This window comes from Chiloscyllium plagiosum, chromosome 17, assembly GCF_004010195.1.
Source record: "Chiloscyllium plagiosum isolate BGI_BamShark_2017 chromosome 17, ASM401019v2, whole genome shotgun sequence".
Taxonomy (NCBI): Eukaryota; Metazoa; Chordata; class Chondrichthyes; order Orectolobiformes; family Hemiscylliidae; genus Chiloscyllium; species Chiloscyllium plagiosum.
This window is the reverse complement of record NC_057726.1, coordinates 25,885,837-25,903,604: the sequence shown is the minus strand read 5'-3', so window position 1 is coordinate 25,903,604 and position 17,768 is coordinate 25,885,837. Positions and strand designations below refer to the sequence as shown.

General features: G+C 38.3%; 1 protein-coding gene across 1 annotated transcript in view; it reads right to left on the bottom strand.

Annotated features, from left to right (window-relative positions):
* Positions 1-17,768, bottom strand: part of LOC122558290 (polyamine-modulated factor 1-binding protein 1) — a 488,574-nt gene that overhangs the window by 435,914 nt on the left and 34,892 nt on the right. The window contains exon 3 of the mRNA XM_043706693.1: positions 4,719-4,793. Coding sequence (XP_043562628.1) covers positions 4,719-4,793 — 75 coding nt within the window. The remainder of the gene's footprint in view (positions 1-4,718; positions 4,794-17,768) is intronic.

The window sequence follows — 17,768 nt, the reverse complement described above, 5'->3', positions numbered from 1 at the left end:
AAGGTTGTGCTGACAATTGATTCAGGTTTAGCAGCACAGAATTATGAGTAGCCATTCAAACTGGTTGTTACTGCCAGCACCTTCAGTGAGCATGTCATTTTACTATAAGAGGATGAAATGTGGATTGAATGGATTGTCAGTTATTTTTCAAAGAAACCCGAATGACTGTCAACAAAAATACTCAACAGTACAGAAAGAGACACCAAGTCATGTGTTGGCTGTACAACAGTTTATATACCCAGAAAATGTATTTTTATGGACCTGAAATCCTTTGTTTTTGCAGAAATTCGGATGAGATCCTACAGTTGTTTTGTTGGAGGTTAATCCTATAATCAGACAATGTAAAAGTCACTCACATGCCCAAAAAGCCCATATTATAGTAGAAGGTTTGTCAAGAGTATGTGTGAAGGAAAGCAAATGTTGTGATTCAAATAGACTTATGTAAAATATGATTATTATAAAACTCATTGTATGCTCATCGTAAATATTATGTTATAATCAATATAACATAGTAATCGTGTTAAGAAAATCTTCTTGACAGGAAATGAAAATGTCTTGTAAGGATGCATTTTTTTTTCTGGGGGAGGTTTTGTTGATAGGTGTATTATTATATATATTGTGAATTTTAACATTCACTGTTTAGAGGGACTGATTCAGGCTCAGCCACAAGAATATGATTGTGGCTGTTGGAGATCAGTCATTACAACTCCAAGACAACTTTGCAAGAGTTCCTCAGTGTAGTGTCCAAGATCCAAACATTTTCAGCTGCTTCAAGACTGATCTTCCCTGCAGAATAAGAATAGAGTGAAGATATTTGCTGATTATTGAATAAGGTTCAGCACCACTTGCAACTCCTGAGGCACTGAAACAATTTGTGTCCAAATACAGCAACACCTGGACAATATTCAGCTAGGGGCTGACAAATGACAAGTAACATTTGATTTGCACAAATTCCAGGGATGACCATCTCCAACAAAGGAGAGAATTTCACTATTACATTCAAGAACATTACCATTGTCAAATCCTCTCTAAATCAACATCCTAAGCTTTACCATTGAATAAAAATGGAATTGTGCTATATAAATACAAGAGCAGATTAGAAGCCATGAATTCTGCAGTAAGTAACTCACCTCCTGACTCACCAAAGTCTGTTCACCATCCACAAGGCACAAGAATATAATGGAATCCTCCCCACTTGTCTGGATGACAGCAGTTCCAACAACACTCAAAAAACTTGACAATATTCAAGACAAAGTAACCTACTTGATAGGCACCACATTCACAAACATTCACTCCCTTCACGACTGATGTCAGTAGCAGCAGTGTGCATCATCTACAAAATGCACTGCAGAAATTCATCATAGTTCCTTAGACTATTACCATCTAGAAAGACAACGGCAAGAGATACATGGGAACACAACTATGTGTAAGTTCCCCTCAAATCTACTCACCATTCTGACTTAGAAACATATTGCTGTTTCTCAGTGTTATTAGGTCAAAATCCTCGAACTTGCTCCCAAATAACATGATGGGGAACCTCCACCAAATGGACTGCAGTTGTTCAAGAAGGCAGACCACCATCACCTTGTGAAATGCAACTAAGGATAGGCAATAAATGCTGGCCCAGCCAGTGACTTTTCACATGAATGAACAAAAATTTTCAACATTAGAGACATTTGAAAATCCAATCAATGCAATAAACTTCACCACAACACTCCATGTACTAATTTCTTTAAAAGAGACACAGACCCCTCTTTTATTCAATAATTTCAAATCCTGGCATAGAGGTCCCACTTGTTATGATCCCAAGTGGTGATACTATTTGACAAGTCAGACCTCAGAATGAAATCTGGCTAGATAGATTGTGTTTATTTTCATGCAATTATTTAATGTAGTGATTTGTCACTGAAACATTTCACAGGAGGCAGCAAACTTTCTTTAACAACAGAACAGAAATCTATGACACATAATAAATTTTTAAGTATAGAAGACAGTTACAAAGATCTCAAAAAGCAAGGCACAACAAAATTTCAACACATTTCCCATAATCATAGAGACTCAACTTCGTAGAAATCACAGCCCTGTCTCAATTCTTGAGGGCTTCTCCTTTGCTGATTTCTAATAGGTTCGTTTCCATGAACTGTCTAAACAATTTGATGAGTCTTTTCAAAGTCTGTCAACATAAACAGTTCATAAACTTGAGAACCTAAACTTTCTCAGCTCTAATGACCTATAGATCTGTAATTAAATTCTTCTAGTTAGGCAGCTTTACAAACTGCACCATTCCGGTGAGGTGACAATCTCTGATAAACCTCGACCAGAGGAGAGAAACTAAAATTGAAACTAAATCTCGACCCTGGTGTCTTCTTGTGATAAAAGGCATACAGGTATACATAAATATCAGTTTCAGAATTTGCTTTCTAAATTAATGGCATATGAGGTTTATTACTTTGATGAAGGGTTATAAAAAAAAAACTAGGTGGGACAATCAAACACAGCCAAAATGGTTTGTGAAAGAGAAATTTGATAGAGTTATTTGAGGATCTAATGAACAGGAGTCATAAAAGGGAATTGGTAGATGGAGGGTATTTGGATTTCCAGAAGGCATTCAATAAGGTGCCATCTAAAAGATTATTATACAAGATGGGAGCTCATGATATTTGAGTTAGGGTTAGGATGAGGGTTATAATAAGAAATGGTTAACACACAAAAGTCAGAGAGTCAGGATTAATTTGGAAAGATGTAACTGGTGGAGTGCCAGAAGGATCAACCCTAAGGTCTCAATTATTTATCATTAATATTAATGACTTGGAGGAGGGGGCAGGCAGTAACGTATCTGAATTTGCTGATAGTACAAACAATAGGTGGGAAGGCATGTTGTGTGATGAGGACACAAGTAATTTGCAAGAGGATAGAGGTTCATGTAAGAAAGTTTGAAGTCATCCACTTTGATATGAAATATCAAAAGGCAAACTATTAATTAAATAGAGGGGCTCCAAAAGTGCAGAACAGAGGAATCTGGGTGTTCTTTTGAGTGAAACCCTAAATGTTAACATGCAGGTACAGAAAGTAATTAAGAAGGCAAATGGAATTTTAGCCTTTATTGAAGGGGGTTGGAGTTTGAAAACAGGGAAGTCTTGATACAACTGTGCAGGGTATTGGTAAGGCCATTCCTGGAGTTTTGTGCATGTATTGCAGAAAGGATATACTGACATTGAAGACAATTCAAAAGAGTTTCAATGGGCTGATTTCTGAAATGAAGAGGTTGATCTTTTAAGAATGACTGAACAAGTTAGGCCTTTATTCAGTAGAATTTAGAAAAATGGGAAGAAGAATGAAATACATAAGATTTTGAGGTGGTTTGACAGGATAGATATTGAAAAGTTGTTAAGAGAAAATGAAGACTGCAGATGCTGGAGATCAGAGTCAAACAGTGTGGCACTGGAAAAGAACCGCATGTCAGGCAGCATCCGAGAGGTGGGAAATTTGACTTTTCAGGCATAACCCCTTCATCAGGAGTGTGCTTTTGAAAATTTGTTTCCATGAGTGGGAAAGTCTTGAACTAGGAGGGATAGAATAAGAGGACATTTACTTTAAACAAAGATGCGGTCAAATTTCTTCTCTCAGAGAGTAGTGAATGTCTGGAAATCTCTACCTAAGAGAATTGTAGAGGTTAGCTTCCAGAAATTATTTGAAGAGGAGGTAGGTAGACTTTTGAAATGTTGAAGAGTTGAGGTCTATGTGGAGCTGGCACAAAACAGGAGTTGAGGCCTAGGGTAGATCAGCCTTGATCTTACAGAATAGTGGGACAGGATTGAGGGGCTGAATGTCCAACCTCTGCTCCTATTTCTTATGTTGTTATGTTTCAAGGGATACTTCATAGCCAAGCATTATAAAATATATGTCATCTTGTACTTGTCTTTATGCCTTACAGCTGGAAGTGGCTGCATCCTTGTACACTCTTAACCAAGCTTCTCCCTGCATGTTGTTTGTCCATTATTGTCAAACACAAACAGAGATAAATCCACTTTGTGAAGAACATGAAATTGTAAGATGAGGGAGGACCTGGTAAAGCACATAGAATGTGAAGAGAAACAAGTAGAACAAAGGTGACACGTTCACATATTGCACTTCATAATCATATATTGTCCTTAATGTTTACAAAGGCATTTAGGTCACTCTCAGTTTCATCTTTTGCTATTTCATGGAGTATGTCTCCCAGTTTTTCTTAATATGTGTAGTACTTTACGCTTATCTGTATCACACTGCAACTGTCATTTTTTTTGCCTGGTTGTATATTATCTCAAATTTATTTTTAAAGTTTATTTCTTCAAATTATATTATCCCTTCTATTGTTGGCAAAATTGACCAGTATCTGTTGAGTTTCTGAAACCTGCTTTTGATGTCCATTCAAAGTCAATTTAAAATATCCTAGTACATCAGAGACAAGGTGTAAAGATTCAAGGTAAGTTGAATTTATTTCCATATACTCAGGCTGTGCGTTTCACTGAAAAACATTTTTTAAAATTGATTTTCACCAAAATTATTTTAAAAATCAGTATAAGTATCATTGGCTGAAATGGAAAAAATGCATTACTCACCTATCTATTCTCAACTAGTACAATTAATTCCACTTTTTGGAAGCATACTGATTTTCAAGAATCATATTGTAATATAATTTATACTTTCCTGCTCAACAATGATTGCATTTTCTTTACCTCAGTTTTCAGTAGACTTGTGGCCCTGAAGGATTGAGTTTGGTTCTCTTGAAGAGTTGTGTGAGTACATCCAAGCTGTAAATACAAATAGACATACTTGAAGAACTACTAGTCATTTTAAAAACAATGCTACAATAACATTGTGAATGTAAATCTGACACCTGTATGCCATTAAAGGATTGGCCCTGCTTTCTAATTGTAAGTATTTTTTGCAATATCTTACTGCATCAGATTTTCCAAATTATTAGAGCCAAAGTACAAACAAAAATTCAGCCAGTCACTAGAGCGGGCATGGATCCAGTAAGGTGCCTTTTTTGTTATTCCGAAGTCTTTTTGGTTATTCCGAAGTCTTTTTGGTTCTTTGATTACTAGATATTTATATGGTTATATTTAATATCTTTTTTATTTAAGTTAATATGTTTAATTAGAGTTATTTGTCAATATTCTTAAACACATTAGACCAGATTTTTGTATTTTGATTTGTCATGAAATAAGGAATTCAATCAATGTTACAAGTTTATGCCACAAATCTAACAAACCTCTTTGCATTGCTATCATATCTCAGGAGCATAAAGAAAGTCAATTTCTGCAACAGTTTTGAACCAAAAATAAATTAAGCTTATTTATAAGAAAGCTTATGATTTCTTCTATAAATAGCTCATCTATAATAAAATAATGTGAGGCCTGAACTATCAAGTTAAACATTTGCACATTACTTTCATCATCAGGACAATGTTTCAAAATGTTATGAGAAGGACATAAAGGAATCTCTTAAAGCTCATGAGTTAATCTGAGAAAATCTGTGTGGTTTTAGTGGTAGGTCATGTTTGAATGATTTGTTTTTGTGCCTGACAGACCTAGTGGTTAGGTAAAATGGTAGTGGATGCTTTCTGTTTTGATTTCAGAAATGCATTTGACACTCTCTCAAATAATAAAAGTTGGATGGAAATTTATCAAAATTAAATGGGAAATGGCTAATGGTTGTTTAGTCTATGTGCTAAATTAGAATGTACTTGAGGAAGTAGTGCTGGAGAGAGAACTTGAGGCCTTAGCACTCAAATCACTAGTTATTATAGCTGTTATATTGACATTTTTAATGCAAATGTCCAGCCTTCCACAAAATCTTTGACCCATCAGAGGCTGGAAGCTGCCAGCTAGTTAAAGGCTGACAGCTTTCTAGTACCATCAGTGGCATTGTGGTCATGGTAGAGTTAGGGCACTACAAAGACTCTAGTAGGGCCTGGCTAAGTGTCATTACTGGAGTCCCGGATGAAAGATGGGGGAAGTTGATTTCTGGGGCCAGTCAGGTGAAACTCAGTGTTGGTGGGGAGAAATGTCAATATAAATGCAGGCGAGGTCCTCTATGAGACCATCTCTTGCCAACCAGTGGATCCTGCCATTGGGCACATGCTAATCAGGTTGATGGGGTCTGCCTTCAGTATTTGCAAGACATATTGTCCACATGTATCTAGTGAGCACCGATTGAAGGATGAGCGTCATTTACCGTCTGGGTAAGAAGGCCATTCTTGACCTTTCTCATCCTAGACTTAATTGGGGGCTGTAAGGTAGGCAACAGGGTCATTGACTCACATTTTTTTCTGAATTATATTCCTTTGAACCTCCTAACCCACTGGTCGCAGTGGCGGGCCATTCCCAAAATGCAGTGTGGGAGGTTTTCCCACCACAGGAACCCCATTGGGATTATTTTCATCCAGTCCCATTCATATAGGCCACAGGTTGCCAACTGATTTCCTGGCTTCACCACTCTAAAAGTTGTTGCCAAACAGAGGCAAATAGTCCAGTATCACGAGATACCACAAGCTGTAGACACTGCCAGTATCACTTTAGGCCTAGACTGAAGATCATAACTGGAACATAGAGTGTGGATGAGTATGTTGGGATAAACAGGGTCACTGGGAGGCCCCCAGCAAATGAGAGGAGGGAGAGAAGGAGGAGGTTGGTGTTTGTGATCAATGTCAGTGGTGTAGCTTCGAGAAGGTCCCTCCATTGGACTCAAGGTGCAGGAGGAGGGCTACTGCCACTCCAAATTTTAAGAAAGCTGAAATATTGCATAAATATTTTTATCACAAACAACTTTGGAAATGCTTAATGATAGGCTGAATACAAAAGGGAAGATTATATTGGATTCAGCTTCAGTCTTTGGTAAGCAGTTGTCAATGTTATTCTGAACAATTATGCAGTTGCCTCTCAAAGTTATAAAAAATCTTTCCTTGTTTGTGTATTTTCTCTGCAGTATTTTTTCACAAAATTATTTTAACCTTGGACATGGATTATTCTTTTGTGACAGTTTTTCAATATATTTCTGATAATAATCACTATCTCTAGTCACCCAAAATGTCTTTGTCACATATGATTCTGTTAAAATAAGTGTGTATATTATTCTTTTCAATTTTCTCTATACATTAGGTGCCATTTCACTAAAATGTGTCTTTCTGAGTACTCAGAAATAGTCTTTGATAAACTGAAATTTTTCCAACTGAACACTGTAAAGATGGATGTCTTCAATTGCTACCACAATATCCTCATCACCAATCTTCATCCCTCTCTCCAGCAATGTCTCAGGCCGGATGAATTTGTTAATAATCTCAGTAGGGTTGGACTGAGCAAGCCTCTCATTCATTACCTTTCGTTACAGACTGCCAATTTCCCCTTCCATAACATGGCCCTTTTCAATATCTATTTCAGTCCAACTGTTGCTGAAATCCTCATCAATACCTTTGTAATCTCCAGACTTGATTATTTCCGCATTCTCAAGATATCAATCTGTTTGCCAAAAGTACAAAATTCCATTATTTACATCCTATCCTGCATCAAATCTGCACCAGCAATACCCTTCCACAACCTAAATTGATCTGTAGCCTATCAAATTATAAAAGCTCGTCCTTGTATATCCATTTCTCAATGATTTTAAACCTTTTCTATTTGATATAACATACAGAAGACATGCTTGTCTTTTGCTGTTGACACAAAATTATTAAATTTGGCAAAGGAAAGAAGAGTTTTCAGGAAGATATAGGCTTACAGTATAGGTCAGCAAGTGGTAATGTCAATTAAGACTCAGTAATACATTTTGAGAGATTAACAAGGCGTAGGAGATACACTAAGGTTCAAATACATAATTCCCTGAAAATGCACATGCAAATAAATAAAGCCAGAAATTGGGAAATAGAATCGAAGAGGTAATAGCAAATTTGAGTAAACTATTGAGTAAACCACTTAAATAAAGAGTATTCAAAGTTGAGGCAGCATAAAATATCTGGCTGGATTTTACATGACACCACAGACTCTCTTCCCATCCCTGGCTAATAGATGGGGGTAGTGGAGTTTGCCCACAATTCTAACAATTACAGTGCAGAAAGTTAACACAGGGAGTAGCATTAAACACTTTAGGGTGTGGCTCCTATTGCCTTCTCAGGAGCAAATTCCACCTTAGAGAGCAGCTGGTCAATTGGATGCCCAGAACTCTGTACTCGCAGCAGTACCAGCTGGAAGTGGTGACCACTACTTTGGCTACAAGTAGTCCTGACACACTGAGGAGTCTGAGGTTAGGGTTCTTAGTGAGGAGGAGGTGAGGGGCTGGGTTCAAGAAGGCAGGAGGGTCTAATGGGGTGGATGACCGTGTTTGATGGGAACACGTAATGTTGCCTCTATTGTGTCGAGAGGAACCACAGAACAGTTAACCCCTCACCCTTCCACATGGCTGTGAGGCTAGTCGAATGGTCTGGTCTTCTCCTCACTACAGGTAAAGTATCAGTAGGGGTAGAATGATGCCATTTAGTGATCATAAATTACCAACTTAAGGGTTTCATCCGATCCAAGGATGAGTATCAAGTCTTGTATAATGAGGTGTGAGATTTGGAGTGGATTGATACAGCGTGGAATATTTTGCTACAGAAGTGGCCAAATCAGAGATTATTGCTTTCTTTACAAGAAAATTGAGTAAATATTTTGAGCAGAGGGAGATAAGTTTTGAGGAAAAATAGAGTAGTGAGATTCTCATCCTCTTTGCTCTTAAGAACCTGCCTCATTAATATTCCATGGACCATGTAACCCAGCACAAGTTATAGTCACACAGCAGAGAAACAGGGCCTTTGACCCAACTCGTCCATGCTGACCGGGTTTCCTAAACTGTACTAGTCCCAGCTGCCTGTGTTTGGCCCATATCCCTGTAAACCTTTCTTAGTCATGCACCTGCCCAAAGGTCTTTTAAAATGTTGTAAATGCACCCACTTCAACCACTTCCTCTGACAACGCATTCCATATATGCACCACCCTGCGTTTGAAAAAGTTGCCCCTCAGGTCTCTTTTAAATCTTTACCTTCTCACTTAAACCTCTGCCCTCTAGTTTTGACTCGTCCATCCTGGGGAAAGGACACTGGCAATTCACCTTATCGATGCCTCTCAAGATTTTATAAACCTCTAAGAGGTCACCCTTCAGTCTCCTATGGTCCAGGGAGAAAAGTCACAGCCTATCCAGACTTTCCTTATAACTCAGAGCCTCCAGTTTCTGTAACATCCTTGTAAATCTTCTATACAAGCTTTCCAGTTTAGAACAGCCTTCCTATAGCAAGGTGACCAGAAATGTACGCAGTCCTCCAAATGTGGCCTTACCAATGTTTTGTACAGCTGTAACATGATATTCCAACTCCTGTACTCAACACTCTGACCAATGAAGGTAAGCATATCAAATGCCTCTTCACAACCTGTATACCTCTGATGCCACTTTCAAGGAACTATATACCCAAACCCCTAAGTCTCTCCCTGTTCGACAACACAATCTTTGGACCTACCAAAATGCAACCACTCTCAATTATCTAAATTAAATTCCATTTGCCATTCCTCAGCCCACTGACCCGGTTGATCAAGATCCCATTGTAATCTTAGATAACCTTCTTCACTTTCCACGATACCACTAATTTTGTTGTCATCCACAAACTTACTAGCGATGTTTCCTGTCTTCTCATCAAAATCTTTTATATAAACGATGAACAACAGTGGACTCAGCACTGATGCTTGCTGCACACTGTTGATGTATTTTTTATTGTATGAAATGTGTTCTTACAATTACAAGAAAAAAAACAGTGCTTGTCCTTATATAAGTAATGGTTGGTACTTCAATGCCTCCTTAACTTGGAGAATTTCAAAGATTCTTTGGATAATATTTGCGCATAAATTAAACACTCCAGTTGAGGTGAAGTTCCACTTTTGGCAGAAATAAAATAAAATTCAATTAGCTGACATTGGTATTTCCCTATATTGCAGAGTTATTGCTGGTTTTGTGATTCTTATTCATACATGAGTCTACTTGGTATCAAGTCTTCAAGGCTGAATTTGATGAAAGAACATCTGTATTATTGTTGTGAGAGTTTTCCCTAAACTACCTACCCTGCATCAGTGGTACACACTGTTCCAAAAGAACTTGTCACTCATCAGAGCACCTGCATCCATGGCACCCATGTCATTTTTAAAAGGCTGAGATCTACCCAGTCAAGTGTTGGCAATGTGATGTTGTTGCTCACCAGCAAAGCAATGGCACTGTTACCACAAAACCATGCTGCTCAATACCCATACCAGCATGGCTAATATTCCATTGCACATGAAATCACATTAACTCACCCCTGTTACCATTTAACAATGAGGTCACACAGTTTAACTAACCTTAGCTACATCCCATTTAAACACCCTCTCCAGGTCACCTCAACTCTTTGTCCACTACCAACTGAAGACCCATGTCTTGCCATTGTCCTCGAGGGAAACATCACCTATAGATAAGCAATTGCACAATTCCAATTGGACAATACTTCTTTATAGAGCCACCAACAAAATGAATCGATGCAGTAAATGTCCGTCAAATGACTAAATGTAGCCACAGTTTGCAAATGCCTGCTTTTGTATTTGCCACTCCAAGATTCCTGTAGATATGGATCCTGTGCTTTTGCCTATCAACTTGACTCTGTAATAGTCCATTCTAAGCTTTTGCCATTAAGCTCTGCCCTGTTTCTCTTGCAGAGGAGTGCCAAGCTTTCTCCTTCAGACAGACAGTTGGTAAACTGTTTTGAGTGGTCCCTGGGTTTTATTTTTTAAAGTAAGGCAAAAGAACCATGAGTAGACCAGGTCAGTCTCACACAGCCCCAAAAGGAACATTGGTTTTGTTTTCAGTTAGTTGGTGGTTTTTGCTGGTTGCTAGATCTGAAAGCTAGAATCTGCTGCTGCTGGAGTGAAATCTTAGACAGAGAGACTTCCTCTTAAAAATCAAAAGGGCAGATTATTTCTTCCGGTGTTTCTTTCTACTGGACTGGAGAAGGACAGTGTGTGAGACTAATAACTGTGTTGCTGAATTGTTTCTGCCAACAGTGCATTTATGCTTTGCTACCTATATTGAAAGGATTGATGACTGGTGATTAAATAATACATTATCTTGTTGAGCATTTCAATAAAGTTATACCAATTCTTCTTCTGTTGTACTTTAACTATGTTGTAAGAATAAAGTGTGTTTTGAATAAAGCTTAGTGGTAGACAAAACAAATAATTTCTGGAGCACTGGGACTTACACTTGTATTTTAAAAAAATACAAAACTTAGGGGCTAAGCTATCTCTATAATCTACTTTGGGGTTCTGGTCTGACTCATAACAGTGGACACCATCGGCAGTGTGCTCAGTCCGGTTGCTAGGTACTCCCCCAGAATCTCCATGTCTTGCTTTACCTTGCAGTACCCCGATAGCCCATTTCTACACACTGCTCCATGTGGATAGCTACCACATTCAACTTTGCCACCAACTCTCCTTCCTGTGCTCTACCCCTCCACCCCACCAGACCCTGACATTACACCTTAATGCCTCTGAATTGTCTATTTTCTTCGTGGTGTCAGAAAGCTAGTCCTTTTTTTCCTGAAAGCTGTTCCTTGGCTCAAGGAGACTCTGTCCTTGATTTATTTCAGAGGGGCAATAAGCCAGGCTTGACTCTGATCAGACTAGTTTCGTACAGAGATGAAAAGGATTTTGAGAGGCCTTTTGTTTATATGTAAACAGACGAAACTTCAGGCCAAAGTGATCATGCTTTAGAAGTGACCTGTATAATGAAAGGGGATTGGTCAGCTCTTTAGCTAGTTGAGCTGAGCAGTTTTAGTTCAATCTTGAACTGAGAAGTTCAACAGGGAGCTGCGTGGAAACTCTCTCTCTTTTCATCCCTGCAACTTCAACCTGTAAGCATGTGTTCCATTTATACTGATTTTAAAGGGAGTTTGCTTATTGGAACTGCTGTGTATACTCGGAACAGCATAATTAAGTCTAGCTGGATAGGTTGAGTTCTGTAAGGGTCTTTTATTCTGTTCTTTGTGTTTCATTGTGTAATTTTGTGAATAACCTTTCTGGCTGTTTTAAATCTAGTAGTCAATCTAGCTATCTTAGTTTGTGTGATTTACACTGTACACTTACCAAAACAAATTGCAAAGTTAGGTCTATGACTGCCTGCTCAAGAATGTTTTGAGTGGTCTGGCCTAGTCCATAACAGTGGTGTGTGGTAGGATCGGAAGTTGCATTTTAATGAAGCGAGATATGCAGTTAATAGAAGTTGTATACAAGTAATAATGATCCTTTAATAGCCAAATTACTGCTGCTGAATAAAAATCTTCCTTCAAAGCCGGGAACTAGCTTACAAGATGCAGCTTGTTGCTCCCGGTATCAAGACTGGCCTCGTTGGACTTCTTGCATGATTCTGCCACATTTCTCACCTGAGCTTATGTCATTTAGGCTGCTATGACATCCTGCCTGTGGTCTATTGGTAAAAAAAAACACTGCCTTATGATATAGTGTGAGAGCTCCTCATATGTTAGCCCTTGTATTATGTACCAGGAAGATAGAGTTCTTATTGAGACAGATGACTTGAAGTTTATTAATGACACTAACTATCGGACTTAAATGTAGCCTGGGTTTTCTGCTTACTGACTAGATAGATAAAAGATATGATAACTACAAGCAGCTGACTACAATTACTGCTGCTGGTGCAGTGGGTACCTTTTTACTGGAAGTCACAACTTATGATGCCACCTAGCTGTCTAAAAGACACATTTCCTGTATGTTATGGTATTTGTGCAATAACAGACTAAAATGCACTGCCACATTTTGTTAATGTGGTACTAACAAGTATTACTTTTGCATAGACACTGGCAAGCCCCTTGAAACCTAATATTTTTCCCAGCATGAACATGCAGCCAACATGAACATAAACTCAACAGGCAGAATAGTCTCATTCTATTATGCAAACCTCTTTGGGAATTTCCTGATGATTTAATCACCTTGTCAATCTTTTCTCTACAAAAGTGTTTGAGCAGCGTTTTGAAATATTCTCTTGTGTTAATGGCATCAAATCAATGTATTTTTATTGTTACTTTTAGCTCTGGCTCTATTTCAGGCATATTATAACCACTAGACCTTCTAATGCAAACACCTTTCAAGAGCAGGGATTGAGCAACAGAGGGGTATCACCAGATACTGCTGAGATGATCAGAAGGTAGTGGATGGAATAAAATACATGGAAGCATGATGTTATCTATCTTGGGACAAATTTTTAAAGGTGAAATATTTCTTAAATTGTGAGAAACTGAGAAATGTTTGCAAGCTGAAGGACCCCAGTGTCCTTGGACATGAATCACAGAACATTAACATGAAGGTACAGTGAATAATTGGAATGACAAACAGCATATTAACTTTTGTTACAAAGGAATTAGGGTACAACCATAAAAAAAAGTGTTACTAAAATTATAGAAGAAATTGGTGAAGTTACACATGGATTACTGTTTGGGTTTTTAACCCAAGGAAGGGTTTGCCTTGGAGAGAGTGGAGGAGAAAGTGAGGACTGCAGATGCTGGAGATCAGAGCTGAAAATGTGTTGCTGGAAAAGCGCAGCAGGTCAGGATGCATCCAAGGAACAGGAGAATCAACGTTTCGGGCATGAGCCTGAAGAAGGGCTCATGCCCGAAACGTTGGAGAGGGTGGAACAAAGATTAACTAGGCTGGTTCATATATAATTACAGATGCTAAGAGTACTGAGTACTAGTGATTACTCACTCATACTGATGATGGAAAGAACGCTCACCTGACAATGAACAGGAAATTTTGATGGATGAGCAAACAAAAATATAAGAGATATAAATTTGAGTAGGCTATTCAGAGCTTTCAACCTGTTTTGCCTTTCAATAAATTAGTAAGTTCATTGGAATCTATTATGACTGGAAAATTAGAATGTGAAATTTCAATCTTTCCCATTCATTAAGTCGTCATTAGTCTCAGTTAGTTAAGGTGAGTGCCAGAGATGTCTTATCTACAGTATATTCATTCTTGCTAAGGTTAAAAATGAGGTGCCACCAGGAGTCCAAGATGATTACAAGTTTCAGCTTAATTTTAAGAATGTCAGTTTGTATACAAACCCTCATATGTAATTTATTCAGACAATAATTAACAAGTGTTGAAGGTGGGATGAGGCAGAACTGCAAGATTAACTAAAACTGCTTGCAGTCCATTTTTGTACCATTCTTCTACACATGTTGGCTGAACAGTGTTGCTGTATCTAACTGTTCATGTGGCTTTCCATCCTGAGGCAAAAGATTATTAGCGAGGATCGGATATAAAAAAGACAGTTCTTCACTGTAAGGAGAAAACATTGTTCATGACCTTAATCTCAAACAGTTGCTTTGAAGTGTTTTGATCAAGGACTTTCCTGAATGTTGGGGTGATCTCTACTTATAATAATAAAGGGATTAAATGATTGAATTTTATTAGAATGGTTCTAAATTGTTGCATGATAAATGATAATTTTTGATTTGACAAAGCTGTGCTAGCTTTAACCTCAGTAAAACCAAATGTTGAACCTTCATTGCACAAACAAGCCAGAGGCTGAGGCATTGAGAGACTTCTTTAATGGTTTGGCATTCCCACTTCACCCATACATTTGCTGGACTCACTATTTGGATGAGTGTTTTAAAAATATGTCATATCCTATTCAGAGACAGCAGAAAAAAAATGTCTATTCTGCAGTGGTTAAGCACAGGAGGTGTGGAGTGGAGCAATTTTCAGCTGGTCCACTGCCAAACTTTATTTTGGAATTTGAGTTTTCTATGTAAGATTAACGATCTGGATGAAGGAACTGAGGGTATTCTGGCTAAGTTTGCAGATGATACAAAGATAGGCAGAGGGACAGGTAGCATTGAGGAGGTGGGGAAACTGCAGAAGGATTTGGACAGGTTAGGAGAGTAGGCAAAGAAGTGGCAGATGGAGTACAACGTGGGAAAGTGTGAGGTGTGAGGTGAAAATTCAGAAGTCTGATGTAAAAAAGACTTGGGAGTTCTATCCAGGATTCTCTTAAGGTAAATCTGCAGGTTGAGTCAGTAATTAGGAAGGCAAATGCAGCAATGGCATTTATTTTGAGAGGACTTAAATATAAAAGCCGGGATGTATTTTTGAGGCTCTATAAGGCTCTGCTCAGACCACATTTGGAGTATTGTGTGCAGTTTTGGGCACCACATCTCAGGAAGGAAGTGTGTTCAGAAGAGGTTCACAAGAATGATCGCAAGAGTTAAAAGCTTAGCATTTGAAGAATGTTTGAGGACTCTGGGTTAATACTCAATGAAGTTTAGAATGATGAGGGGAGATCTAATTGAAACATACAGAATACTAAATAGCCTGGACAGAGTAGTTGTTGAGGAGATGTTTCAATTGGTAGGAGAGACTAGAACCCAATGGCATACCCTTAGAGTAAAGGGAAGACCTTTTAGAATGGAGATAAGGAAAAACTTCTTCAGCCAGAGAGTTGTGAATCTATGGAATTCATTGCCACAGAAGGCTGTGAAGGCCAGGTCATTGAGTATATTTAGGACTGAGATAAATAGGTTCTTGAGTATCAAGAGGATCAAGGGGAGAAGGTGGGATGATGGGGTTGAGAAATTTATCAGCCATGATTGAATAGTGGAGCAGACTTGATTGGCTGAAGGGCCTAACTTCTGTTCCTATGTCTTATGATCTTAATACTAAACTGAAAGCTGGGTCTTCAAAGTACTTATTTCTAAATGGGATCTATCTAATTCATTGACATGAGTTCTCAGAATCAAAGCATTATTACAGTGCAGAAGGAGGGGATTTTAGCTCTCTGAATGGACATTATGACTTAGTGCCATTCTGTTTTAGTGCCTTATCCTCATAACCTCAAATATTGTTTCTATTTAAAGAAGGATCCAATGACTTCTTGAATGTCTGAGTTCAACTTGCCTCTACCACACTTCCCGGCATTACATTTCAGACCCTAATTACTCACTGCATGAAAATGCTTTTTCCCACATCACATTTCCTTATTTTGCAAATTAGCTAATTTCTTTTTCTGAATCATTTTATGAGAGACAACAGTTTCTCTTAATCTAGTTGCCCAGCTTCTTCATAAATTCGAAAAGTTCTACCAAATCTCCTTTCAGCGAGCTTCACTCCAAGGAAAACTGTTCCAATTTCTCTAATCCATCTTCACAGAATCACAGAAGTACTATAGTGCAGAAGGAGGCCTTTCAGCCCTTTGTGACTGTTCTGGTTCATTGAATTAACATAATTGCCGAGTATAAACCTCCTGTTTTTTTTTCTTTACATCTGCACAATAGTTTTAACCAAATAATCATTCAACACCCTCTCAAATGCCTCAACTGAACCTGTCTGCAACACATGTTCAGGCAGTGCATTCCATATCCTAACTACTCACTGAGTGAAAAAGTTTTTCTTCATTTCACTGTTACTTCCTTTGCAGATCACTTGTTCTTGTTCTTTTTACAAGTGTTATGAAGTTGAGGATGTGTACCGTACCTTTAAGAGAGAGAGAGAAAGCTATTCTGAACTGAGAGCTTACAAGCACCTATGTATATGTAAGTAAGTTAGCTCGCTGAGCTTGAAGGTTTGTTTTAAGATGTTTTGTCACCATACTAGTTAATATCATCAGTGAGAGTTTCTGGTGAAGTGCTGGTGGAATGTTCCGCCTCTCTATTTATAGGTTTTGGTTTCTTAAGGTGGGTGATGTCATTTCCGGTTCCCTTTTTCAAGGGAAGGCAAATAGGGTCTAAATCGATGAGTTTATTAATGGAGTTCTGGTTAGAGTGCCATGCCTCTAAGAATTCTCATACGTGTCTTTGTTTCGCCTATCCGAGGATGTGTGTGCTCATTTACAAGATACCATGCAAGAACTGTACAAAACACTACATCAGACAAACAAGAAGGAAACTTGCCACCAGGATACATGAACACCAACTGGTCACCAAAGGACATGACCCACTACCATTAGTTTCTATACATATAGACAAAGAAGGACACTACTTTGACTGGGACAACACATACATCCTAGGACAGGCAAAACAAAGACATGCACGAGAATTCTTAGAAGCATGGCATTCTAATCAGAACTCCATCAATAAATGCATTGATTTAGACCCTATCTACCATCTAGTAGATGGCAGTCCCAGAGTGTACTGGAAAATTGAAATTATGTAACATTTGGCTATGAAATGGATACCTGAGTTTTGGCTGCTGTTTTGACAATCAGTTTAAATTATGCCCCAGGATACTAAAACCCAAACGAGATTGAATTTATTGTTTTGTCAACATCTAACCCATGAGATGATCCAATATGGAGGGTGTAAAAGTGTGGACATTTTGAAAATTGGTCAGACAGCAACTACGGTTGAGAGAGAGCTAATTTCCCATCTAACAGCTTGCTCGCCAAGAAATTAGGAAACACTCTCTATCAAAGGTACCTTTTCATGTGAAACATACTTGCAGTAAAAAGAAAGAAGATGACTCAGAGAAATCAGCAGCCAGAAGAGTGAAGACACAGAAGAAGACAGTCGCTGTAACTGTAGTAAGTGTCTAACTGAAACAGCATGTTGTTATAGAGTTGGAGGCAGATAGTAAGCAGTTAAGAGAAAGGAGGGATTGGAGTTGTGATAAGTTATTGTTTAATGTTCACTTTTAGAGTTAAAATAAATTGATGCTATTTTCTTTAAATAG